Genomic DNA, 27741 nt, shown 5'->3' on the forward strand with positions numbered 1-27741 from the left:
TTAATCTGTCCAATCTGCAGCTCTCAATTCCTGTGCTTTAACCAACTGTCTGATCCAGGTCAGAAATTCAACACCTCCCTCGGATAAACACCTGCAAAACTTAGCAACATAAAGGTCGTTAGTTCTGGCTAATATCTGATGTGTAAAGAATTATCAAATCCTCACACTCAGCAGCTTTATTGACCGTTGATAAAGACTTGTTGCCTTACATGGAGTACCTCAGAAATGCAGCACCAAGTATAGCTTTATACATGATTTTTTTTTCTCTCAACATGCTGATGCTAATTTAAGTTCCAACTAAGTGTTGCATTGACACCTAGTGGTGAGCTGTGGTTCTGACTGGAGTTTCAAGCAGAATTATGGAAAACACCATCAACAGTATATTATTTTTATTAGTTTCTGTAACCAAACCAAGAGAATGTAAATAAGACCGTACATCTTTTAATACAGCGATGAAACCCCTGTACAAGTACAACAAAAAAAAAAAAAAAAAAAAAAAAAAGGAAAAACAAAATAAAATAGAACAAAAATCATTACCAACCCTCCCTCATCCATCCTCCAAAGCAAGGACTCTTCCCCCAGCTGGGGCAGAGGTGACCAGGACACCCTCCCCACCTCAGGGTGCATACTACTGTACATTTCTGGAGGACCCTTGTCACCGCCGCCCCGAGATGAGAGCTTTGTGGGTGGGACAGCCAGTGGAGGTGAGGCAGAGACAGAAAACAGCACTGATTGCTCTCATCAGTAAAGACAACAAAACAAGAAGTGTCCTCCTGCCCAAACGCTTCAGAACTTGAGGCTTCTCATTTAAACTTCTTCCTCGCTCTGTCTTGTTCTTGTTCTCCCCCTCGGTGTGTGTGGGGGGGGTGACAGACACAAAAACTTTTTCTACTGGTTTAACAATCAACTCTTCACCGTTTCTATTCCTCTATTTAGCCCTATCCTGCTATGTACTAGCTAAGGGCACTGAAATCAGTCAATAGCAGCAGGTCTGGGTGCTTTACAGTGAAGTGTGTATGTGTGTGTGTTTGTGTGACAGCAAGGATGGGTGTGAGAGCAGTGAAAGGGTGTGTGACAGTCGCCCCTAAACTGGAACAGCTGTAAGTAGTGATCATACATCATCCATGTAATCCTTTAAATTCACTCAAAACTCTGCTGCCACGGCAACAGCAATCCTAAAAGGCTGCGACATCATCTCTGCGCTGCATTAACCTTTGGCTAAATATACAGGAGAGTTCAGCTACAAGCGTCCCCCTGTTTATACCACAAACAGACACTCGACACACACGCACGCACACACACACCCCGACACATCAGTTATTCTCAGGCAAGGAGATGAGAGCAGAAGGCAGGAGCGAAGGCTCACAGGCAGACTAATCAATAAATCAATCATTAAAGTCAATCAAATGCTGCAAATTTTCACATTTCCGTTCTGGTAAAAACAAAAAGACGACAAAATGTCTGATTTCATGTCTCTGTGCGGTAACCGTGGGTGAAACCGTTGAGGGAGTGTGCGCACATGTGCACAAATCTCTGGATTAGTTATGATGGGAGATCGGCCAACAGAAAGTGTGCTTCACTACATACACTTAAGATTGTTTTGACTACAAAAACAAATCTGATTCATTCTTTCGTTAACAAAACAGGTTTCTCCTATAATGTGTGACCCTAATCGGGGAAAAGAAATAAAAAGGAGCAGAAATCAAGAGCTATAAAAATGGCAAACTCAGCAGCAAATCTCATTTTAAATTTTCTTCCTCCAGCTCTCCTCTGATCTACTGCCACAGTAGATCTCTATGCGACACCTTGTGCAGCCATTTCACCGGCGTCTAAACATGATGGAAGAATCCAACTCAAACGCCCACACCTACAGTGGGACAAGACAGGGGAAGAACGACGAGGATTATATATGTATATGCAGGACAGCGCCTACTCTCAGTAACCACTACCGCTTGGATCTCTACCCAACTCGTCCTCCTCCTCCCCTACATTGTCCCCAGGGCTGATATGAGTGGTGGCTGGGTGAATGGGGCTAGGTTCTCTTCCTCTCTTCCATCCGTCTGTCCTGTCGTCTGAAGAGGCTCTGCAGCTCTTTACTTGCTCTCTTCTGGTTTGATGGCCTGTGGTTTTATGGGGCCAGTCCGTATGGGCTTGGCCGTGGAGACGGGGGGTTTGTCAGAATCCGGGCGATCGCCTCCGGCCTGGTGGTTTGGGGCCGAGGCGTCGAGGGGGGGCTTCACCCCCTGATCGAGCCGGGGCGCTTTGCTGACTTGCGGGGCCTTGAGTTGCTGCTGTTGCTGCTGCTGCTCTGAGAAGAACTTGTGAGTGGACTGGAGCACCTCAGCCCGCTGCTTTGCCTGGAGGGGGGGGGGCAGAGGAAAAACTCAGTTAACTCGGCCGTTGCTGAGCATCACCATCAGATTGACAAAACAGATACAGACTCAACAAATACAAGAAGGTGGCAGCACACCTTTAGGTCCTGTTCAGCCTTCATAGCCGCCTGCGTGCCTCTGGGTACAATGGGGGGACACGGGGGGCCCCGAGGCGGGTGCTGGCTGTGCTGGGGTCGGGGATGAGGCATCAGACCACCGCCCACATTGGGTGACATTGGAGGGCCCATGGGAGAGCGCTGGACACCTCCAGCAAACGAGTTAGCATGAGGAGGTCGAACCAGAGGAGACACGATGTTAGGCTGAGACAGAATCTGGCAGGAAGAGGAACAAACAGGAAATGAATGGACGGCAGTTCTAGAGCCTTTGTAGACAGTAGAAACATCAAACATCAAAGAGTTCATCATCATGATGGTACCTGTGGGTTGAACTGGCCAGGGAAGTGCTGGGCCATCCTCATGCCGGCAGAGCTGGGCTGGAACTGTTTCTGGTACAGCATGCTGTTGATCTTACTGGACTGGCTGCTGGGGGAGGTGGAGCTGGCCCTGCAGGCGGAGGACAGGAGAAACAAATCACATGTGAGGAGATGCATCAAAGTGACAACACAGCTGATGCTGACTTTTGTGCAATCCGTGCAGACACAAGAGACACAACACTCAGCAGAGCCTGGCACAGTTCAACCAACCTGGGATTTCAATTTTTTAGTCAGGTTTGGTGTATCTGTGTGTTGGGCATCAAGGCCTGTAGTGGTAAGACAGCCTAATTCCGATTTGTTGCCTATATCCTATTTTTTTGACTGTCTATTTACATGTTCTATCAGAAGTGACCTATATCTGGTATCTGCATTTACACCTGCTTTGCCTGCATGAAATGACTTGAACTTTTTTTTTTTAAAGACGGGATTTATTAGGTCTATAATTCCATAATAATTATAAACAAAAGGAAAAGGTGAGTCTGGTGCTCAGAGTTTATATCCAACACATCACTGTTTACTAATTGAACCACTAGTCTGTTAGTGAAGTGGCTGCATGGAGCGGACCTGTTGTGAGATTGGTTGTTTTTCCTCTCTTGATTTCTAACCGGTTCGTTTCAGTCTCTTGGTGCTGTCTATTTCACCACATATAAATTAATGTTATGAAGAACTATTGAGGAACAAAAAACAAACAGATGTGTGGACACCATGAAAGGAAACACTGTAATAAATCCTGTGACAGTGACCACAGCTGGCCATGGTCGTCCAGGTCAGCCCCACGTATCAATCATGGGCTACAGAGCTTCAGCGAAACGTGTGAGCAGGAGAATTAATATTATTATTGATGATGTACCACACACATTGCAGTCTAAACAGACAGATCAGATCTTTCCTGGCAGACATCCGATTTGTATCCGATTTATTTCCACATATCTGATCTGACGATATCCGATTTCATGCCTTTTTTTCCCGTTCACACGTTCATGTTAAAGATCTGATCTGTGTTAGCCTCGTAAACCAGCCTCTCCCAGAAATGCATTTCATTTTATTTAATTTCATTTCACAGGGAGAGTCTGGCCTCATTCCCCCTGTAAGCGTATGGGGTGGGCGGGAGTAGTAGCGTTGACAGACAACCCCATTCAGCCAATCAGCGTTTCAAAATAAGTGACGGTTGGAAGAACAGCAAAAATGTCTTTTCCTTCAAGAAACTCAACAAGCGCCGACTCTTGCTCTTGTTTAATTGCTGTAATGGATGGTATTTCAGTAAGAACTTCCCTTATTGCTGTTTTTGGGCTGCTACTGCTAGATAGCTTCGCCATGTTTGTTGTGGTAGGAGTCGCGCAGTGTAGTGACGTTATCATCCGGGGCGTTGCACCAGTCGTTCCCTGATTGGCCAGTGTGCTGTGTCAATCACAGAAATCTGAGCGGCAACGCCGATTGGTTTGGCCTTCTTAGGGTTTCAGGCCATGAATGAGGCCAGACTCTCCCGTGAAATGAAATGAATTTCCGGGAGAGGCTGGTTTACGAGGCTAGATCTGTGTCACTTGAGAGGAAAAAATCTGAATTGGGCCACTTGAACCTTGTAGTGTAAAGACAGCCAGAGTGAGTAAAGACGTGAGTTGGGTGGTACCTGTACGGGCTGGAGGTGGGTGTAGTACTCCTAGCGCCGACAGGGGGAGTTCCAGGTTTCACATCCATCCCACTGCCAAACAGCTTCAGATCCATGTCCATCTGCAACGGGTCCACACAAAAGAGCTGCGATGACACACAAAACAGCTGCAGTGAAAACACATCGACCAGACGGCTCATTCACACACCGCATCGCATAAACACTACTGTACCTTGCTGGTAGGCGGTTGCATCATGCTGTGGTTGGGGCCCATGATGCCTCGGTATGGTTGGGACACTGGGGGCTGTCGGTTGAGGCTGGGGGGCTGGGCCTGGGGAGGTGTGGGGGGCAGCGCCAGGAGGGGCTGGCCTCCACCAGAGCCAAAGTTTGACAGAGATAACTGGGAGCCAGGCAGAGGGACTGTCACCTAGAGAGAGAGAGATGGATTGAGACCAGTTCGTCAGTCAACACAAAACTGTGCTGCTTCTCATTAACGGTCTTTCGTTTGCACCCAACTTACCTGCTGCATGGCTGAACTGGGTGACTGAGTGTTGCTGTAGTAGCTACTCTGGCCATGTTGTTGCACCTGTCCTGAGTACATGTTCGAATGCTGATTCATACTCTGTCGAGCCTTAAAACAAACACACGACAATGTCAGATGGAGAACATGGACATCAGTGTGACAGAAGGCGGTCGGGGTGAGGCAGAGCGACATGTGAGCAGTGTGGTTACCTGCAGCAGGTGAGTGTCGATGAGCTGGGAGCCTCCCATACCAGAGGGCTGATTGAGCTGTGGCTCAAACAGAATGGGAATGTGCTGGGTGGATGAGGGCTGCTGATAAGCCAGACTGGACTGAGGCTTCCCCATCTCAGGCGCCTGCATGCCGGCGTAGCTGTGCATCGACGGTCCTGACAGCATCATGGAGGGCTGTGACAGGCTGCTCTGCATGAACGCCTGCTGAGACCTGAGGGGGGGGGTGGAGACCAGCAGGATCAGACGGTGTTCAGAAACAGCGCACAAACACACAAGTGCCAGAATCTCTGAGTTCTGGTGAAGAGACTGTGTGGAGTTACCTGTACGGCTGCAGCGAGGAGCTGAACAGATCCTGTGGCTGGGAGACCGGAGGACCAGTGTTGAGCCCGAGCTGGGGCTGGTGTGTGTGTTGGTGCTGAGGCTGACCTTGCAGTGGAGCATAGATGGGGATGGGAATCTGCTGCACGGCCGTTGGCTACAAGGTGGACAAACCCACATGTTTTTTTGTCATCTTATACATCAAAACATTCCTGCAGTGCGTTTCTCAAACAGACAGACAGTCTTACCTGGGAGAGTCCGGGCTGGAAGCCTTGCTGCTGCGCCAGGGAGGCAGGAGCCAGGCGAGTGTGGGGGGAGCTGAAGAGGTGACTAGTGTCCATGTAGAAAGCTGGAATCTGAGCTGCAGAGCCTGAACACACAGGATGAACATCAGAGCTTTATAATAAATACCCATATATGAAAACTATCAGGGCTACAAAAAAAGGGGTAGGAATACACAAGTAGAGTTATTGGAGTTTAACATATCAAATAGTCTGTTTTTAATCGAAAATTTAAAGAACCAACACTTTCCATTTAATATATCTTTACATAACATCACGGGTCAGCGCTGTTTGTCTCTCACCTGCTGCAGACTGGGAGACATAAACCTGTGGGGTCTGCTGCTGCTGCGGCAGGAGGGGGGGCACGCAGCCCAGCTGAGAGAAGCTGCTACTGCTGCTGCTGCTGGACGACGACAGACTTCCACCCTGCAGCTGCTGTGGCTTCACCTTACAGATGTTTGGGGGGTCGGAGGCCGTGGTGGTCTTTGTGCTGAGGGATGATGTTGTGTAGGTGCCAGAACCTGAGGGGTGTGATTTAAGACAAGGAATTATAATGGAGGCCTGGATACACTGATGTCACAGATGTGATGAACAAGATGGTGATGGATGAAACTGGGGAACGGGCTCACCTGTCAGTGAGGTGCTGGGGGTCACAGAGGCCACAGGGATCTGTGGCATGGAGGCTTGGGAGAACGAAGAGTATGAGGATGCACAGGAAGTGATGGGGGAGGAAGAGGAGGTGACCGGAGAGTTCTTCTCGAGGCTGGGGGAGTTCTCCCAGGCTTTACGGGCCGACTCCATCTGAAAAGGAGACAGAAAGACACCGGAGCTCAGGAGATGTGTCATTGATACAGGCCTGTTTGATTAATCCGTTTTACATCGTAATCGGATTATTTAGTCAGGACGATGTTAAAAACGTGTAAAGCCATTTTTTACTTTAACTAGGGTAATTACGGTACAGCCCCCGTTCATGTATCTGGGCTGCGCTGTGTTGCCGTAGTGACTTCCACCTCCTTCCTCCCATCGCGCTCTCCCCACACACTGTAAACAAACATGTCGGCGTTCGTTAAGGCCAGTGAAGATTTCTTTGCCAAAAAGACCAACGGCCCTTTTCCACCACACAGTTACAGTTCTACTTGGCTCGGCTCGAGTTCTTCATAGTTCCTCCTCATCGTGGGCGGGGTCGTCATACCACAGCGGCTCCGGCCGCGTCATCTCGCTCTTTTTTTTCGATCCTCTCGTCAGCTCCAAACTCACTCGTCTGCACCTCGATTATGGACCGCAGCGTGGTTTTCCACACAGCAGACATTTAACATTTAACAGTCCCAGTAAAGATCAGTGGGCGATTAGCAGGTTTGATTCTCGTGTTGGACGTCGCGCTCGTGACTCCTCCAGTGACAACGGTCAGGCCAATCAGTGGAAAACAGTCGGTTGACGTCATGTTTCAGTATAGTTTGTCATTTCACAAAAAAAATCATAATTGTAATTCGGGTTTTGAGAGAAGAGAAATCAGGATTTTAATTTTAGGCAAAATCAAACGGCCCTACATTGAAACTTCAGAGAGAAGAGTCTGTCTGAGGGTCAGTGATATTTCCTGGAGTGTGCTGTGCGTGTGTGTACCTTTAGTGTTAGGTCAACAGTAGCAGGGGAGACGGTGCTGAGGCTGGAGCTCTGCTGCAGGGTCTCTCGTCGAGGAAGGGGCAGAGAGTGGGGTAGTGCCACCTGAGAAACAAGACAACCCAAGGTTAACTCAAGTCTAATCATTAGCATCAAATCATTCATTATTTGAAACTAACTCATGGGATAGATGGCTGAAGGTTTTGTGTAAGGATGAGCTCTTACACTGGCCACCAAACTCTCTTCCATTTTGCTCCCTCCAGTAGGGACACTGTCAGCCAGTGAGGAGGAGGGAGTGGTGTAGTCGGTGACAGACTCCTGAGATGGATAGACATACATTAATACATGTACACAGGTGCACACACAACTTGAGGCCTGTATTACAAAACGAGTTCAACAATAGTTCTGCAATACTGCTGCAACCAAAAACAAAGCATCTAATATGATGAGAAGGAACTGTAATACAAGCAGTGAAACTCTGAAGAAATAAAATCTAAGCGACAGTCAACAAGGTGAAATATCAACATGATCATATGAGTGGAAAGAAAATAAATAAAAATCATTTCTAATTATAAACACCAGACTGTGTGGTGATGAACATGTGATGCTGATTAAAAAAAGATCTCTGATGATTCAATCTGACTGAAATGTTCATTAATAATCATGGTGATATTTAAATGGTGTGTGACTCAGTGTTTTTCTTCTCAGTTCTAGTCACAGAGGCTCATGTTATTTTGAGCTGCAGTGATGAGAAGTCTGTCGGATGAAACAACATGAAAGAGCATTTATGATCGTTATATAAAACTGGATGTATAGCCTTTTATTAATTTAATGTGATGAACTCTTCTCTGTTTGGTATAAGCTCTCATTTCAAACCAGAGTGGACACAAGACTGTAACAGCAGAATAGTTCTTTCAGGTCAGTAACACTCTCACTAAATGCATCACTTAAATGTGGATATCCTGCCAGGATCCTGTAGCCACAGGGATTTAGTTTTTCCTAGTTTGTCGTTCACACTTTTTGATCCTCATTTCCTCATTTGTTTAAATTTCCTCTGTTTAGCCAAAGTTACCTTAATTTCCTCAAATTCTGCTTCATAGGTGCTACTGACTAAGTATGAATGAAACTAGTGCAGCTTGACCGTGGGGTTCCAGGACAGTGACGTACCTTTGAGTTGCTGTTGTAATCTGCTGTGGGGACAGTGATCATGCCCTCGATGTCTCCTCCCAGCTCTGGTACTGTGGTGTCACTGGTGGGGGGACTGGAGTCGGTGGCTCTGCTGCCGCCTCCTCCAGGGACCCCTCCCTCCATGCCCTCGCCTTCCCCTCCACGGGCATCTTTGGCCTTGCGGTTCTTCAGAGAACGCTCTTTGCCAATGGGACCTGGCTTGTATTCCTTGGTTTCCACTGGTTCCATTTCAGGAAGCTGAGGTGGAGAAGCGATTTGACATTTTTAGAAGACAAATCCACATCTGCAGCAGAAATCAGCATCATCTCCACAGTGCAGTTACCTTCTGTGTTTTGATTGGGCCAGCTCGAGGTTGTTTCTGTCTCTGTTCTTTGGGAGCAGGTAATTTGTTTTCAGAGCCAGTTTCTAGCAATGCTGGAACTCCATCACTGTCTGTGCTGCCTGCAGATGACGGAGCTCCAAACTGAATACTGTCTATTCCCAGTTCCACACTGCCCTCTGCTCCTGGCTTCACACCCTGAAATAAAAACAAACCAACGTCTTAATGGCCTATCATGGAGCAGGTGGGTCACACAGACAACGCTGGCCTTTCTACTGTACCTCAGAGGAGACAGTGCCAGTGAAAGAGGTAAGAGGTTTGTTCCAGGCACTCACAGAAGGTGGTTGAGGAGGGCTGATTGGACCAACTGGAACAGAGAAATTGGATATTTAGTGACCTTGCATCTCAGAATTCACACGTTAAGTCAATTTGTGTTGAACACTTTAAAAGTTATCAACATTATGCACTTACGCTTCTTTACGTCAGGAAGAACAGTGGCGCCTGCCACCTTGTTCTCCCACAGTTCTGTACCCAGAGTGCTGTGCGTCTGCGTAGGTGCAGGGGTGAGACTTTTGGAGGTGAAGTCCACAGTAGCAGGGGGGATGGAGGGCAGAGGAGCCACTGCTCCTTCCAGAGTCTGAGGGGATGCAGAGGGCTGGGAGGGGGCATGGTGAGGATGCTGGGAGGCCGAGACTGTGGGCTGCTGTTGGGTCTGGGGGGTTGAGGCTACAGCAGGCTGAGGCTGTGAGGCCTGTTGTTGCTGTTGCTGCTGCTGCTGTTGTTGTTGTTGTTGGTGGTGTTGCTGCTGCTGCTGCTGTTGCTGTTGTTGTTGTTGTTGTTGTTGTTGCTGCTGTTGCGATGACTGTTTCTTAGCAAATCTCGGTGGCAGCTTTCCTCCTCCCCCCCTGTTCTTCTCACCAGAGCCTTTTTTACCCCAGTTCTGCAGGAGTGGTACCAATGTTAACACCATATCTTAATAGCCACACAATATAACAGCAATACAAGATCTATGGCCCCATCACCAACAGTCACACTCACACAGACTCATACGGTGCTTTTACTAACATGTTTGGCTTTTTTTTCAACCATTCCCACACTGATGAGACACTGATCATATGGGCAATTTGGGGTTCAGTACATAGGCTGCCAACCCACTTGTTCAACCAATTAAAAAAAAAGAAAAAAAGCTACCTGAGTGGTCTGCTCTTCCTTTTTCCGTTTCTCCTCATCCTGCAGGCGTTTCTGTTGCTTCCTGGAGACCACCTCTGTGAAGCCGTCATCATTGGTGCTGGACTGTGGGTCCTCTGTGGTGGTGACCTCTGGGTGGTCATCAATGATCACAACACCTACAGAAGCGGGACAAAAAACGGGTCCAAGACTTTTATGTTGAGGCAACAAGCAGCTGGAGGCAGGTGTGGGTTCACAGCATGAACAGAGTATCAATGTATTCACTTACTGGCATAATTGTTGAGATCAAACTGAGACAGAGCGTTCTCCTTCGGCTTCTTGGAGGCCTGTTTGGTCTCATCTTTGCGTCGGGCAGACTGGTCTTTCGAAGGTCTTTGGGCTGCTCCTCCAGCTGTTGGTGCTGTCCCCTCCGAGTTCTGATGGCCTGCCGGGCTGCTCAACAGTCACATGATGAAGAAGAAACTATGACACATGTCTTTTCATTTCAAACTAGGTCTGAGTAAAAAAAAATGCAGGATGGAAGCCACTAGTTCAGGTGAAGGGTTTAAAAATAACTTCACACTAATTCCATAATTAGCCATCTTCAACCAAAACTAGACACAACATGCTTGAGGACGGTAACCAGATGAGGTTTGATGAAGTGGTTAAACCTTAAACAATCTTCCCCAGTGGGAACAGGCAACACCAACAGCTCACCAAGATATTTAGATTCGGCCTCAGTGCAGTCAATAATTAGGCAGAATACTAATTAATGATTAGTACACAAAAGGTTTATTGTGTGTGAACAAACCAGCCGTGTTATTTTACTGCACACTGTTCATTGACTCAACATCATTGTGCCAGTGTTAATGTAAGCAGACAAAGTAAATGCCTGAGCAGACAAAAGCCTGATTGTTTTAAACTCACCCTTTGCGTCCGGCCTTGGCCCCTCCCCTCCTCTCCCCTTTGCCCCCTGCGTAGCTGCGGCCTGGTTTGGCGCCACTGTTGCCTCGGCGGTTCTGTCTCTCCGCAGGCCTCTGACTTGAGAAACTCCTCTTGGCTGCAGGAGCTCCTTCTCGTTTTGGGGTCACCCCTCCATCAGGGGGGCTTTTGCTGGGGGTCAGGGAGCCCTGGGGGGGTGCAGACGCTGCAGCGGAGGCAGTGGCTGCTTCGTTGGCAGCCTCCAGGGCTCCTTTCCTCTCTTCTCGCTCTCTCCTTTCGTTGAAGTCGCTGCTCTCCGAGGCGGTTTCCCACTCCTCGTTGGCTTGGTCAGAGGAGTTCTGGTTGGACAGGTCGGGGGACTTGGTACCAGCAGCAGCGATGGTGGGGCTGCTGGTTTCAGGCAACGGTGCTTCTATAGGAGAGGGCAGGTCAGGTGCAGGCAAAGTGGCTGCCACTTCCGTAGGCACGGTAACAGGAGTCCCTGGAGCTCTGGACAGGGTTGGGGAGAGGGAGACTGGGGCAGACCTCGGGGCAGCAGCAGGCACTGGGGGGAGAGGGACAAGGGGGCTGGGGGCTGTTTCTCCACTAGCCAACACTGCAGCCTCTCGCTCCTTCAAGCGCCTGAAACGAGGGGGTTTGTCCTGCCTGGGCGGCCGTGCTGGTCTGGATCTACGAGGCCGTTCTCTGCTACTCTGAGGAGGCCCTTCCCCAAACTTCTTCCCCTCAGACTTGAGTGGCCGTCGGTCACCAGGGGGATTGTCGTATCGTGTTGATTCCGCGTCCTCGGGTCTGAATGTCTCCATGGGTTTCGAGGGCCACTGTGAGGAGGACTCTCTGGCTCCTGGCCTTCTAAGAGGGGCTGAGCGAGGACCCCCACGTTCCCTCGCTCCACCTCGCCTACTGTACAATCCACCTCTTCCTCGCCGAGACGGCTCTCCTTTAGGCAGGAATCCGGGCTTGGGCCGACTTTCATCGTCCCCTCTGGGTCCAAGCTTTTCCCCCATGTGAGGTGGCCCAAACCCTGGCTTGTGGGGCCCTGGCCGGCCCTCCCCGGGTAACTCTCGTCTAAGTGGACGGCTAGGTTTGGTGCTAGGTTCCCGGTCGGAGGGTCCGGTGTCACTGGCCGACTCCCTCCCGCCTTCGCTCTCAGAGTCTGTATCTGAACCCCTTCGCCGTCTGCGTTTTGGTATAACCTCAAAGTCTGAGCTCTCGCTGCGTGTTTCACTCTCCTCCCTGTTGCGAAAGGCGGCGGCACCGCCAGCGGAGGGTAAATCGGAGCGGGACCGAGGCTCCCTGTAAGGGTACTCTGCTCGACTTCTGCCACGAGCCCCCCTGCCGCGGCCGCCGTAAGTCCCCCGGTAGCTGCGTCCTCTGGAGTAATACTCCCCCCGGCCGCGTCCTTTGAAGTTCGAGTCAATGGGCCACTCTCTCTCTCTGTCCTTGTCCATTTCCTTATCCCTCTCCCGATCCTCTCGCCGATCCCCCCCTCGATCCTCTCGCCGATCCCCCCCTCGATCCTCTCGCCGATCCCCCCCTCGATCCTCTCGTCGATCCTCCCGTCGATCCTCCCGTCGATCCTCCCGTCGATCCTCTCGTCGATCCTCTCGTCGATAGGCACGTGGTGGAAGATTGGATTCTTTCCTGGAGGGCAATTTGGGTTCGGGGTGTTTGTCATTGATGGGAATTTTCTCCGCTTTCTCCTCCTGAGACGACGAGGTGGGAACCGTGGACGAGGGCTGAGAGTCTCTGGCTCTCTGGTGGCCGGTGGGCGTTTCCTCGAGCTCCGTTGACTCTCTCTTCCCTTCGCCCTGAGGTCTGGAGCCCTCGGACACGGCAGCGGCTGCAGATGGAGCTTTGGTTGCCGGATCCTTTTTGGACCTGTCTCCTCTGTCCCCTCTTTCGTGACGCTTCTCCCTCTCTTCTCGTTGTTCCCTCTCTTCTTTCATGTCCCTGAGGACAGGCTTCTTTATTGGGCCAGACCTGCGGACCGGCCTCTCCCCCCCTGGTCCTTCTCTGCGCCCGGTCCCTGATCTCCCACCCCAGCGCAGCTCAGCTTTCTGCTTGCTCGGTGCTGGCAGAGGCAGCTTCTCTTGTTTGTGTAATCCATCAGCAGGAGGTGTAGCCCTGTTGCTGGTCACTGCAGCCTGGGAGTATAGTTCGTTCTGGGGCTTCTCATCCACCCTGTCCCCTGTGTCTTGTAATTCAAGTGATTTTGTTCCCAGGGGCAGCCCATCAAACCTGGGCTCATCAAGCTTGAGGGAGTGGCTGGAGCCCTGGGAGACACTCCTTTGGAGCATAGCTTGACCAAGAGCCTCAACCTCCTCTCCACTTGGTAGGCCCGGCTCCTCAGGATCAAAGGCTGAGCCCACAGGGACCCTGTCCAAAGGCCCAGGGGCGTCCTCTGGGCCCTGGCTAAATGCTGACAGGGACTCTGTGGGGTCCCGGAAGAAATTACTCTTACGAGAGTCCAATGCACTATGGTCCTGGGGGTACATGGCTGGGAGACCCCGGTCCAGATCCAAACTAGAGTCCATCCTGTGAAGAAACCATTGTTAATGTGATATGTCCAGAAAATATATAATATTGTCTCTTTCCTTTTGGTCTTTGTTTGTTTTGTATTACCTGGGCTCCTTGTTGTCATCCCGTCCTTTTGGAGCAGTTACAGATGATAACGACTCTGACTGTGGGTATGGCTCAGAGCCCCATACCATCCGAGAGTCCGAGGGCAGGCCATGGTCCCGGATTGGCCGGGTCAAGTGGTCAAAGGAGTCGGAGCTGGAGCTGGAGTTATCACCAGGCTCTCTGCGCACAATCTGCTTAGGAGGCATTCTCCCTGGAAACCAAAAAAAAAACAAAGAGACTTTAGATATCTGTGTGACTCATTTTCTCCATTCAATCACATTCTCCATCTCTCTTCTGCAAATCTCATTACCAGGGTGAATGCTAGTTGGCATGTCCATTGGAGGACGTCCCGACATCATGCGTGGGTCCATGTAGGACTGCATCATTAGCCAGCGGGGGTCAAAACCCATGGAGGCCAGGTGCTGGTGGTGGGGGCCCATGGGCTGATACATGGAGCGGTGTTGTTGCTGTTGCTGCTGCTGCTGCTGCTGCTGTTGCTGCTGCTGCTGCTGCTGGGTAGCTGGAACCCCACCACCACCTGATGGGGACACAGAGCCCCCACTCTGCTGTTGCTGTTGTTGCCATTGCTGCTGCTTCATCTGCTCCTGAAACATCAAAAGTTACACAGAACATTTAGGCTAAAGATGGTTTAATGGCATACATCATTCATGATTCAATGTCATATTGACTTGTTCTGACAACAGAATGCATTAACACACACAGACAGGTGACAGAGTAAAGGAAAACTCTATATAAACAATGGTAGCTGTAGCAGGCTCACCAGCCTCACTGCTCTTTGTCTTTGACTCAAGTCTCTGAATTCTACAAGACAATGAACCTCACTCTTCCAAAAGACATTCTCTCATCTGGTGAAAACTGTTGTCTATCATGTTTTAAATTGTCCTTTAGATGTTCAAGTGGGTTGAGATCTGGTGGCTGTGAAGCTAATGGAATATGATTCACATCATTTTCACACATACACCCCTCATGTCATCAGGAGGAAGCCCAACTCAAACCTCATTTAATCTCAGTCTTAACTGTTATATTCATACAGTACAGTCTCCTTTTGGTGAAAATGGTCCACTACCTCCTGACACATCCACAAATTATGATTTAATCAGCCTGTAGTAACTCAAGATGCCAGGTGTGGACAACATTACCTGCTGTCTGAGGAAACGAGGCGGCAAAGACTTTTGAAATTGTTTGGAGTAGCCTGAAGTGAGAGAGGGACGCATAGCAGCTGCTGCTTCTCCTTCGAGCTGTGGGGGTGCCACAGGGACTTCCTCGCCACTCGGTGCGTCCATGTGAGGCAGAGGCAGGTGGGGCTCATCCACTGCAGGAAAACACAGCCGACAGTTTCTACATCAGTGACTGAGACAATGTCAGATGGTTTAGAAGTGGCTTTGAGAAAAAGCCGAGCTCACTTACCTCTGTTGTCCTCTATGTTGAAATAGTCTCGGATAGGCACTGGTGTCCTGTCGGTTTGGTTCTCCTCTATTAGGGGGCCAACCTCAACTAAAGGGCTCTCCTCCTCGCCCTGAGGCTCTGGAGTCACGACCACAGGTCTCTGGACAGGGGGGCTGGGCTGACGGGGCAAGAGAACCTCCTCTTCTGCACTTGGTTCAACTCTTTCCCGCTCCCGCTCTATCCTCTCTCTGTCTCGATCCACCCTCTCAGGTAGAGGAGCCTGCATGACTGGGGCCGGTGTCTGTGATACGGGGTCCGAAGGTACAGGACTGGGTGCAGGTGCAGGTGCAGGTGGAGGTGCAGGAGCTGGGGCAGGAGCAGGAGCAGGAGCAGGAGCAGGAGCAGACAAGGATTCGTCATGAACAGCTCCTGCCTCATCATTGGTTGCTGGTGCAGGGGAGGGTTTTCCTTCAGCTGCCTGCCGGTGTTTCTCGTTGAGACGTTTTAGTTTTTCAGCACAGGCTGCGAGACGCTGCTCTTCCATGCGACGTTCCTCTTCCTCTCTTCTCCGCCGTGCTCGTTCCACAGCTTCAGAAACTTCTGGCTTCTTGCGTTTTTGTCTCCAGGCCTCAGGGTCCTCTTCGGGACCAGGTGCCGCAGTCTGTGGTTTGCTCCCACGTGGCGCTGCGCCACCTACAGGACGAGCTCCACCCTAGAGAAGACAAAAATGTGTGTAAATACAGACTCGACACCCTGCCGTTCGATTGACCAATAACACAATAGAAGGCCTATGTAATACATATCCAAATTTACCTGATAGTCCTGCGTAGCAGCTGATTTACTGAACTGTCCCATGCTGCCAGGCGATGGCGCTCTGGGATCTGCGCCGTCGGCCCATGATGCTTTATTGCCCCCACGGTCCTCTGACCCCTCCTTCCAGCCCTCCTGACCGTCTATTGGCCGAGGTCTTATACGTTCCACTTTACCCATCCACTCCCTGAAAATTAGATTTGTTTGGTTTATTAAAAGCAAAAAATGATCAGGCTTTTCCAACCGTCTCCTCAACCCAACATGTTTATAGTGGATATGGATACACATCAATGTTCTCTGAGAAGTTATTCCTGGATTGATTAACCTGATCTTTTAGTATCAATTAGTATCTGAGTATTGATTTTTTGACAACCCTCAATACCTGTGCACTCAGCAGAAATGATGATCGTAACAATTGTCTGCAATCATTACCATGCAAAATATCTGTTGGCTGCTTTGCTCATTTGACTTGTAAATGAACATTTTGCTCGACAAGCAACTGTGCCTAAATGTATCCAGTGTACAATATTCATTTCAAGGGACAGAATTATTTTCAGAGTAAGCATGATAGCATACTTCGATTAAACAAACCTACGACTAACCATCACGTGTTTTTGAGTCCTGAAAGCTAATTTTCATATTCTAGTGACAGAAAAGAGAGCTGCAAGGTGAAGAAATGAGCAAATGCTTTAAAAAAAAATGTGAGATGTTGTGACTTAAACCAGAAACACTCCTGTGGCACAGAAGCTCTATAATAAATAGAGCATAATGAACTGTTGACATGTTCAGTTCAATATACTGACCAGTTTTCTCCTTTTTCTTTAGCAGCATGGTTTTCCTCATCGTCGCTGAAGTTTAGTTTTTCAGTGTAGTCCACTTCCATCTGAGCTCCTGGATTACAGAGGGGGCAGGATTAAAAACACATCTACTGGGAGATTACCTTTTCACCAAGTGGCTGATTATTGGAAGACTATAGCTCATAGATAATGTATGGCTACTGACCTGCCCAGCCCTCATCATCAGCGGTGTCCAAATTGTCCAGCTCCTTCAGCTCTGTTGCACTAATGATAGAGGGTCTGTCTGGGTCCTGGAGCCAGGCCTGGGGGGGAGCTTGCTGGGGTCGTGGTGGTCGAGGACCCCTGGGCATCCAACAAAGTGGGAAGGGGGAGGAGGTTCATTAAGGGCCCAATTAATACACAAGGTTCTAAAATGCCAGTGTTACGTATCTGTCAAACTGTGTAAACAGAACAAAGATTTCTTCTATAATGAGGTAAACAAGGTGCCTCTGTGTGATCTCCTGCCCAAAACAACTCATGTTGTTTAGGAATGGATCAATGTCTTACTTCCGGGTATGTGGCGAGCAGTTCTAAGCACCAAGTAGTTGTAGTCTTATTTTACTTCAAATGCTTTCAGAGTATTGCCATTAAGGTGTGAACTTACTTTGCTCCATCTTGTGGGACAGGAAATCGAAAGTTTGCTTGTCCAGGACCATAAGACATTTGAGGATAGGCGTGGAACATCTATAACCACAAAGACATTTATCTTAAATCCAGATTAACACTACAACTAGATGTTACCACAATAATACCACTCATGTGGTCTGTCCAGAATATCAGGCTGTGACTTACGTAGGGTGGCATCATGCTCCTGAAAGCAGGATCAAAGTGTGTTGGCACCCCAGCAGGAGGCTGCTGCCCCCCATTAAGTTTAGGCTGAGGCGGGCCGGGTGGGGGCAGCCTCTCCCTGCCATCCCTCTTCTCCCTCTGACTGTCAGTGGTTACGGTTCTGCCAGGTTCAGGATCAGCTTCTGCAGGTGGTGTTGCGGTACCAAGGCTTGTACTTCCCTCCTCCGGAGCCCTGTTTTCCATCTCAGGGGGGCTGGGTGCAGTGTTCAAATTCCTGCCCCCGCCCTCACGCCAACTGCCAACATCTGATGGGAGCGAGGGAAGAGCGAGTGATATTGTTTGACTTGATGATTCCAAGACTAACAAGCAATCAGTGAACACTGATATTAATGTGCATATGTGTGGTCATACTTTGAGGTCTGAGGCTGGGGCCTGGTCCATAAGGCTCCTCCTCTTGACCCTCCCCTTTCTCCGCCTCACCAGCTGCCTGCAAGCTGGGAAACTCCTGGTGAAAATGGCTGCTCACCCGAGGAGGAGCTCCTGCACAATACAAGCATATTATCATGAATGTGCAGAAATCACAAGACGCACAGCGGCAGTGAAAGGTCTAATCCTCAGATGGTGTACAGCAGCCTCCCCACCCCAACCCAACATCTGCTGGGGATCCACTGGTCTGATCTGTGCTGTAAACCACCGGAGGACTTCTGAATAGTGTTTACAACCTCCTACGTAAACATCAAGCAGGTCCGAAGCAATACCACATATCCAGTCTGTGTTTTATGAAGAGGTGTAATGTGTAGGGAGCAAGTGGAGGGGATAATTACCGTCTTGCTGTGTCTGCTTGCTGTTGGCCCAAGAGCGGCTGCCTCCAACAGGAACTTCTTGTGGCTGGATCACTGCTGGTTTGCTCGGTGGTGGGGGTGTCTCCTGTTGCCTGTGGCACAAAAACATGGATGACAGTCTGCTCCTGATCAAACATAAGCCTTTGTTCTGTAGTGTTTCACAGACTATTTCATTTAGAGAAGAGCTTCAACTAATGGGTTGGTGCTTAAATTCAATATACAACCTCATAAATATGCGCCAGGATTGCCGTGATTAGTTCCCCATAATTAAAACAAATCATTTCCCAAACACTGATTTGTTTGTCACAGCCCATTATCCTGCTTCTCCAACCTGCACCACTCATACCCCAATGTCCTCTAGGAGAGGCAGGGCTGAACGTACACATACAATCTCACAAACTGATTATCTTATTTCTCCATAAATAGTAAAATGTTGTAGCAAACTGAGCAACTGCTAAGGACAAAAAGCCATTCAGACTCTAATCTGGTCAGATTATATTATTTTAGAAAAGAGAAACCTGGTTCGGTCAATTTACCTCCTGTTTTGAATTTATTCTTTTTTTATTTTTTTTTATTAAAGGAACCATCTGAGCTGATCAATAAGGATATGGAAGAGATAAAGACAGTACCCTAACCATGCCCATTCCTACAGCTGGTTAATGTCTCACTTGGGAGTTATGAGCACATCACAGTTCATATCTTCTCTTTGAATCTTGTCTATTTTGTGATTATTGTTTTTTTGTGGGGCACACTGAGGTCAGTCAGACACATGTGAGGTGGGCATTCCTGTGTAGGTGACAGGACTTTTTAATCTGTTTTGTCCATGTCCTTGATGAACACTCTCATAAAGCCATAGTTGTCTGCTGCTGCCTTTGAAATGACCCCGAACAAGGAAGAAAAATCTTAACAGTGTGGACTGTTTGACTCATTTAGATTTTCTGAAGGAAAAATAACTGTTTGGATTAATAGGCTCTAGCAGTAGATAAATTAATCAATGGAAGAAATAAAAAACACACAAACTATTATCAGTGATAACATGTATGCAATTTATTCAACTTACCTTTCCTCCCCTGCCTCAGCCCGGGACGCCCACCCACTGCCGTCTTTGGGGACGATGTTGACGTTGGGGTCGTTTCCCTTGTTCTCCGCCTTCAGGCTGGGCAGGTTGGCTGGAGGGGGCATGCGCCGGCTAGCAGCAACTTTGCCCAAACTCTGGAGCCCATGTCTGGCAGCCACTAGGATCAACAGCAAGATAAAGCTTTTTTAAGAATGCCGAGCCGACAACTTGTCCATCCCTGAAGTCTATATTCCATTGCCTCGATCAATACAGTCAAATAAACTATGCACGCCGTCGCTTACTGTAAATACAACCCCAGAGTCCACTCATTAGAGTTCAGGAGGAGCTGCTTACCTGCAGTTTTCTGGGTTTCCAGAGATTTGCCCTTGTAGGTATTGAAGAGGCTAAGGGTTGCATACTTTGTTTTGCCATCCTTTGCCTTGGTGCTCTGCCCTGACTTCTCGGACATTTCGCTGGAAACTCATTGAGTCTGGTCCTTTGGCCTCGCCCCCAGAACCAGCCTCCTGTAGAGGGGAACAAAGATGAGGACAAAAATGCTGTTAACTTTGTCACAGAAGTGTGCGATGAAAAATATCGTTGGACGTTTTTAATCTAGATCAAATAAACTCAAACGGCCTCTGATACATCAACTGCAAGTAAAGATGGACACAGCCTCCCTCGTGTCACCTTTAGGTTTGTGAAAAGCGGTGGCAGGTATATGCTCACCCAGCTGTCACTCAAAGCAGCACCCTCTCAGTTATTAATATCATTAAGCCTTAAAGCAGATATCAGTGGAATGTTTTTGTTAATATAAGTCCTAAATAGTCCTATTTTCCGTCAGCAATCACTTACATGAAGTATTTCAGCCTAAACACGAGTCTCTCCGTCACTCTGCTCTGCTGTAACCCGAGGAGAAAATTTTCCTTGTGGGATACAAGTGTTATCCAATGAGGAGAGAGAACGGCATGAAGGGCTGTGTGTGCAGCCAAGGGATGCGCGTGAATGTGGTGACGTAGCACGAGGACCAATTGATGCCTGACAAGGGCGGGGGCTGCTAACTCATGGTGCGTTCAAAGAAACTCGTACTTTGTGTTTTTCCTTCCTGTGAAGTCATACCAGTTCGATCTGGTACGAGTTCACGGGTCGGAAGTTACGAGTGGCCGTTATAGGGAACTTTCACAGACAACAGGATGGTAAAAACACGAGCTACGGGTTACCTGGAACGCTACCAAGTCGTAGTTGTGACTTGAAGCTGTAACTTACGGTTTCAAAAGCCTGCCTTGAACGCAGCATTAGCCGAAACGGCCGTGAAGCTGATATCTGCTTTAAGACATTTTTAATTAGTGTACATTCTGAAGTCACATGGGCATTTGTTATATAAAAACCTGCTCCCCATACAGTCCTCCTGTGCTGTTTACACTGACTCACTGTTGGAGCCAGCCTCAATCAGCCATTGGAAGACGTACAGTTTTTGGTACTCAGTGCTGCCTTCATTTATCAGCCTCAGAGGGTTCCACTTTCTATATGACAATCACAAACTGGGCTCCCTGCCCAAGGTGCTACCTTCTTGACCTGCACTACCGTTAACATGCACCCTCCATCGAGCTGTTGTCATTGTTATCCAAAGTATTTGGTTCTTAGGAAAAATGGCTTTATGGATCGAATGCATTTATGATCTGCTGAGAATTAGACAAAAAGAAACAACCAACCTGCAGAAACAAACTAAAAGTAACATGAGCTCACCTCTTTAGTTTTACCATCAGACAGAATGAGGAAACTTACAGGATTTCACTAAAAGGAACATCACTAAAGGTTTATAATGTTTGATGTTTAGCTTCTTCCACACAAAAGATGAAGCCAATATACATTATGATCAAGTGACTCAGCTTTTGCAGCTGGACACACATGCAGCACAGAACCTGACACTCACTAACAAAATAAAAAGTCCAGGTGAGCAGTTTGACCTTTATAAAAGGAAAAACTATGTAAGTGAGAGTTTCCTCCCCCCACACAGAGTGATTGCAGCAGGCAGGAATGACTTCCAGTTGTGTTCTTTGTCACCGTGGAGCTGCAGAAGTCTCCCACTGAACAGTGCTCCACTGCCTTGAAGCAAGTCGTTGGGGGGGGGTGCAAGGAGTTTTCTGTGATGTCCAACAGTTTGTGGAGCATCCTCCTGCCAAAATATCTTACATCTTGTTGACATCAAAAAAGGACATGACCTACTTCATGGAGGGAGGGAGAAACCAGTGCAGCATGTCATGTCAAACATGGAATTTGTGCAGGATGCAAGTTGTAAAACATGACAGCAAAAAGCAAATTGAAAAATCCCCTTTTCAAGGGTGACAATAAAAAGACGTTCTCTAAAACTGACTCAGGCGGTTGAATGAAAAGAGATCGGCTCATCCTAATCACTTTGTGCGAAACAAATGCAACGTGGGGGGGCTGGTCATGTCTGGTCGGTACCAGTCGCATAATAAAAAGGTCAGGTGTAAGTTCACATAAGGCTAGTGCAGGACTTTTGACACAAAGTCACTGTAGTGGCTGTGAAAAAGGAAATGGTGCATGATTGAAGATATCCTGAGGATGCTCTGGAAGGTTTGCACGAAAAGTGAATTAGAGTGAGCGGCACCAAAGACAGCGTGTTTGGACTGCAGTGTCTTTCCTAAGACACACAGAGGTCATTTATTATTAACGTAGCACTGGTGGAACAGTGTCTGTGAGTGCATGTTGGGGGGGCTGACAGCTCTGGTGAGCTCAGTCTCTATCTGTAACTTGGCCTTGGTACACTTTCACAAAGTAGCATCTGCTTAAAAGGATAAGCCCAGTTTCTTTTAACAACTGGTTTTTACAATGTCAAATAATGTCAAATGCAAGATTGGATCCATGAAGATAAGATCCAGGGAGTTTATTTTTCTCATCTTTGCACAGGAGCACATTCCTGTGCTGTACTGTGTACTTGCATAAAGTGGTCGATTTTAAAGATTAATTTGAATTTATACTTTGGATGATTTTTAAAAAGGAAAACCATATTTCACTTTAACTTGGATAATTATAGTAGGGGGGGGCTCACAGCTTCCTGAGCTTGGTTTTGGGGGGATTTTATGATTATAATCATAAAATCTTTCAGGTGAAACATCTGTATTTTCTCCAAATATATAAAGTTAAGTAGTGAAAACACACAATTAACAATGGGCTCTAATATGAAGTGAAGACCCTAAACTCACTTCAATAGAACAATCAAAAGACACAAAAATGATTTAGCTGAAGTTGCTGCTGAAACACAGGCTGACTGTTTCGTCAGATCCCACATACTCAATATAAGAGAAATTGACACGCAAAACAGTTGCATTTATTATCATCATTATAAATCAGTGTTTTGCTCCAGCTCTGTCAGGTGAAGCAGCAACACCTGACAGGAGATGGGCAGGAAAAATTATTTGAATGTAGCAGGAACACATGGTTTTAAAAGTAGTCTGTGTTGCATCTCTGGAGTGGATCTACCACAGCAGCTTGATGCTCAGTTATTGCAGATGTTTGTCTGGGATCCACACACTCACAGCAGTTATACTAAACTGTTTAAAGAGTGACCCAAATTACTCAAGAGGGTAGAAATTTGAAGACTGAATCTTTACAAAACCCCCATGCTGAAAAACCCATTTATCAGGGGAAATCCCTGAGGGAACTGGCCATGAGTCTTCATGTGTGTTAGGTCAGCTTAAGGAGCATGGGTTGGGTGGAGGGAGTCGTGTGTGCAAAACTATGTGTGCAATGCATAGATCCTGACATCAGAGGGATATGGGATGGATGAGGATGTGTTGTGCACTTCCACTGTGCACATCTAAATTCACCTGTTCAGTAACAGTGGAACCAGAGCACAATACGGGCTGCAGTTGAAGGGCTTTTACTCAGGAAGGTTCTTCACCGAGTGAAGCCTGCTGGAAGTATCTAAGCAGCGGCCATGATGAGAGATGTTCCAATTCACAAAATAAGGAAAAAGGACCTTCAGTTCAACGCTTCCCATCTCCACTCCTTTAGCATAGGAATCCCTTATGAAAGGAAAAGGAGAAATGCTGCCCCACTATTTCTCGGTGCTGCAACATTTTACGCGATACACCGTTGTTTCTACATTTCCATGGGTCTCCCCTGGTAAAACTACAAGACAGCTGCTGTTTAATGTCTGTAGCATGATCAAAAACTGATGGAACTCACTGCCTGATCGACTAAAACCCAAATCAATAAATAATATAGATTTCTTCCCTTTCAAAGCCAGTTAAGAGTCATCAGAGAAGATGCATGTTGAATTTATAGCTAAGTCATCATCATAACAAAATACTGACACTATAAGTTATACATACGGTAAATGTATATATAAATTTCACTCCCTCCCCTCTTTCCCTTCCTGTTGGGGAATACACTGAATTGCATTTTCTTTTAATTAACAACGTTACTCACCCTAAACTCCTAAACCTTGCAGAGAAATGACAGGAAACTACACATACTGGAATTAAGATTCACATTTAGTGACTAAACTGTGTTATATCTTTGCGTACCATATATAATGTTCCCATGAGTTCTCCTTTCTTTACACCCGTTCTTGGCCTTGTGATGCTTTCCACTGAGGTCAGGGAAAAGAAGAAGAAAGGAAGAGGAGGGGAGATTGTCTCGACTTTGTCTGCAGCTCTGGTGAGCCCCAATCACTTTGGACGACCATTATAAAGTGTTTTCAGACAGTTTTATCAAGCAAATGCAAATTCCAAGATTCCCAACCAAATATGCAACAGCATCCAAACTCCCAAACTGCCGTTTGCTCAGCTCAATCTCCAGCATCGCTCCTCATCTTTGCAACTACCTCTGCATTACAGCTCATCAATCAAAGTGAGCTCTTCCCTCCTTTTCTTCCAATACACAAATAAAACCAAAAGTGTTTATGCTAACAATGAGCCTAATTGGTGTCTCCTTGTGAATGTGTACAGGACAGATGTTGAAAACTTCCTTGCAGATTCTGGCTGTATAATAAAATGTATATCTGTCAAATCACATGGACAGTGAAACTCTTTTTCCATCTTGGCGGAGATGCTTAGAGCGGTAAATCAATCGTCCTGCTCTACAATTTGTACATGGTTATTGTTCACTGTAATAGTGGAGTAACTGTCAGGGTAGGTGAAATATGAGCAGGTATTTGAAGACCTGAACACAACAGAGTTATTACCTCATAAGCACATCGTGACTCTCCTTTGTATTGTAGATGTATTTCAGGTTCAAACTGTTGGTCAACCGTTCCAACTTACCTGTGCTGCCTTCATGTACCTTACTCTTTTGTTTATGCCAAGTCATGGGACTGACCTGTCTAATGCAACAGTGAAGTCAAAGAATAAGAAGTCATGTAGATGGCCTAAATGATGGGTGCTGAAAGAGCGGTATTGTATTTCACTGTTCCAGTTGCTTTGTTCAGAAATACTGTCTCAAGTGAAGAAGTCTGGTCCTAAATCTGTACATTTACAGTGGAGAGGATAGTATTCCCATTATATTTTAGGCACAGTGGCCAAAAGTCCAACAATAAAGAAGAGGTTGCATTTTAAAAAGCTTTAAATATGTATAAAGAAAGCCCATTTGTCCTGGTAAATAACAGTAACATCTTGTGTCCAGTAGATGAACTGAATAGCAAACATTCACCATCTACCGACTTATCTTGATTTTGATCAGGTCAGTGCAGCAGGTCCAATGTTAACATCTGCCACTGGCGACTATTTTTGGATCGATTCGCAGAAAGGCACGAGACAAAAAGATGACAACTGGAAGCAAGACAATTATCGTGGCTCTCCATCACCAGGTCATCAATACCACTTTGGTAATCTCCCTTGGGAATCGCTGGTAATTTCACTGAGCACATGAGAAACTAAGGGGTGGGGGGTGTCGGGGGTGTCTATGTTATCACTAATTCAATGCAAAAGTGCTTCAATTAAATGAGAATGCAATGAATGAAATGTAAGATATTGTAAATGTGAGGATGAGATATACACACACGTATGCAAACTACAAAAGTTTAAGGTTGATTTCTTGTAGCAATAATTATAATGATACTGCTAGCCTGTGTCCTTTCTTTAACTCCAAGGCACAACCCCCCCTTCCCCAAAAGACAGTCGGTTATAGATCTCTGATCGGGCCATGTTCTGACTGGTCAATCGATATTGTTCAACTCCAATCAATACACTAATGAATGGCCTCTCTAAAACCAAACAGATGTAGAGCCATCTGTAGCCATGGGTGCAGATGTATGAACAATACGTGTTGGCTGTTGATAAGTCTACCAGGAGGCTTCAAAAATCTGCAGTTTATGAATCACTAGTCTCCCACACCCCAACTAAGCTGAACTCCTGAAAGCGCACAGTCACACAGTAAAAATGTGCTCCTTTAAGACCACATTTCTTGAACACATCATGCCTGAGAAGGGCAGCCATATGAGAAGTCGTGGTACCACGAAAACCATCAGACGTCGTTCAAACATATGATCCAATTCATGAAAAATCAAGAGACGCTGTGTAGCCCTGGTGTTTCTATAAATCACTGCCACTGAGGAGTCTGCAGGCCATCCTTCTCCGTGGAGCAAACCTCTGGTGGGCTGGGTGGCTCTCACACACCGGCAGGGAGCACAGGCCCCTTTTCGCCCGGAACTCAACCACACCGGGTTCAAATACCACGTTAAATGAGCAAAAGCTAACCTCGTAATGTCAGAGGTTGTAATGTGGCCGGCGCTGCGGGGTTATTTCTACCAGGTCTGACACGGTGCTCCTGGAGGAGAGCAGGCCGCCAGCTCGCATCGTTTAGCATAGTTTCATTTCTCACTAGTCGCCATCACATCCACTTCCAGCCCGTCAGTGGTCAAAGCATGCTAACCAGCTAGCGCCGAGTGAGCACCAACACATCAGCTACCGGACAAAAACTTACACATTTCCTAAACTTGCATTTCATGCAGACCCACCTGCCTCCGCCGGTGCCTTCCTTTTCTTTTCGACCGGTGTGCGACCTCACTTTAAGGACCCGGGTTCGGCCTGGCTTGTGGTGGGCGAAAAAAGTGTGTCTGGCCGGCGGATTACAAAAGCTGGCTAGCCCGCTAACCCAGTCCGGCTAACAGTGGTTAGCTGCTGTGCTGCCGACAAACCGCTCTCCACATGCACGGCTTTGGTTTCGCGTCTTCGGCGCCGTTTCGAGCCGCCGCTCTGTCCTCGTCTGTTCGGGCGTCACTGCGGGAAACCGGTATGCGGTGGTCCCGTGGCTCCGTGTCTCTCCCCACCCGTTATCTCGTGCCGGACCGTTTTTCTACTTGAGTGAGGCCCCGCTCGCGCCGCGGCCTGTCGCACAATCAAAGATGGCAGACGGTGGTTGCCAGATTTATCCTCTCATATCCCCCTCTCAAAGCCTCCAGCCCACTGTGCAGGTGCTCAATCACACGTTTACCACCGTCCAAAACACCAGAGGAGCCAGCCACCCACGTTCAACTTTACTAACAGGGTAAAAAAAAAGAAGAAAAAAAAGGAAAAAAAGAAAAGAAGAAGCCCATTTTCTGTTGACAATAAAGGCACTGAAATTATAAATCCATGTCAAAATAATGTGTCAAAATTTGCTCATTTTACATAGCCTAATACCAAATCGTGTTTTAGCCTACAATCAATCAATTTAGTTATAATGGTAGATGATCAGATTTAAGCTATACTAATACACAAATCTTAAACGAGATGAGATGGAAAAACAGTGATAGATTCTGCAGGGTCTGCAGCAGACTGCACGACCACCCACCCAGCAAGCAGCAGGACTAAAACACTCAAATGTCGACATGGTGCAAAAAGTCATAGGCTACATCTAACAGCCTCAGCCATTGTAAGATTTACACAATATCTAAATAGAGGTATCTCCATACTCCTTAGCTACAATATATGACAGAGCTAATAATTCAGACCATGAGCAAACACAGAGGCGTGTTGCTTGAAAAAAAGTCCCAATAGGAAATTCAGCAATATAAAAACTAGTAGTAAATGATTAGTAGCCTATTAAAATAAATGAAGGAGTGATAGGCTATTGCACGGGCTCATTAGGCTACATGATATTTAAATGAGGCTGCGGTAAATGAAAGAATGAATGAACTGTTACACGCACAGTTATAGCCGAGGGGCCCACAACTGAGTGAAAATATATCATCAAGAAATTTTCATTCCTCGTATGACATTCACACTATAGGTTCCCGGAGACCTGGCAACCCGAGTGTTCAGGAGTCACGCGTGGACGAATCTTGTTCCGGGGTTTACTCATGATGCACGAGCGGCGGTT

At 47.4% G+C, this 27741-nt stretch overlaps 1 protein-coding gene across 5 annotated transcripts; it reads right to left on the reverse strand.

The window, feature by feature from the left end:
* Positions 1-386: 386 nt before the first annotated feature.
* On the reverse strand, positions 387-26794 carry prrc2c (proline-rich coiled-coil 2C). 5 transcript variants are annotated; one of them, XM_083969458.1, is made up of 34 exons: positions 26399-26794; positions 19774-19943; positions 19423-19597; positions 18345-18454; positions 17932-18057; positions 17524-17825; positions 17336-17415; positions 16898-17034; positions 16699-16786; positions 15899-16082; positions 15107-15797; positions 14839-15011; positions 13989-14283; positions 13679-13889; positions 11042-13591; positions 10404-10567; positions 10139-10293; positions 9419-9887; positions 9229-9314; positions 8951-9145; positions 8608-8865; positions 7666-7758; positions 7444-7545; positions 6453-6624; positions 6126-6344; positions 5791-5912; positions 5545-5699; positions 5204-5435; positions 4992-5102; positions 4704-4898; positions 4493-4593; positions 2809-2935; positions 2471-2704; positions 387-2357 (listed from the first exon to the last, which is right to left on the reverse strand). In XM_083969458.1, exons 2-34 carry the CDS (start codon positions 19886-19888, stop codon positions 2094-2096), a joined length of 8691 nt encoding a protein of 2896 aa, XP_083825584.1. In that variant the 5' UTR covers positions 19889-19943; positions 26399-26794; the 3' UTR covers positions 387-2093. The 5 variants fall into 5 exon arrangements, with proteins under 5 accessions (XP_083825584.1, XP_083825583.1, XP_083825582.1 ...); XM_083969457.1 differs by having other exon boundaries at positions 17932-18060; XM_083969456.1 differs by having other exon boundaries at positions 4493-4617; positions 9283-9314; positions 16898-17042; positions 17335-17415; positions 17932-18060.
* Positions 26795-27741: the final 947 nt, after the last annotated feature.

The sequence above is a fragment of the Trachurus trachurus genome, assembly GCF_905171665.1.
Source record: "Trachurus trachurus genome assembly, chromosome: 4".
NCBI lineage: Eukaryota > Metazoa > Chordata > Actinopteri > Carangiformes > Carangidae > Trachurus > Trachurus trachurus.

Coding starts and splice junctions, on each gene's coding strand:
- prrc2c (XM_083969454.1), bottom strand. CDS start 19,888: ATGTCCGAGAAGTCAGGGCAGAGCACCAAGGCAAAGGATGGCAAAACA. Junction 9,888..10,138: donor AGGAAGAGCAGACCACTCAG/GTAGCTTTTTTT, acceptor CCACTCCTGCAG/AACTGGGGTAAAAAAGGCTC. Junction 5,103..5,203: donor TCGACACTCACCTGCTGCAG/GTAACCACACTG, acceptor GTTTGTTTTAAG/GCTCGACAGAGTATGAATCA.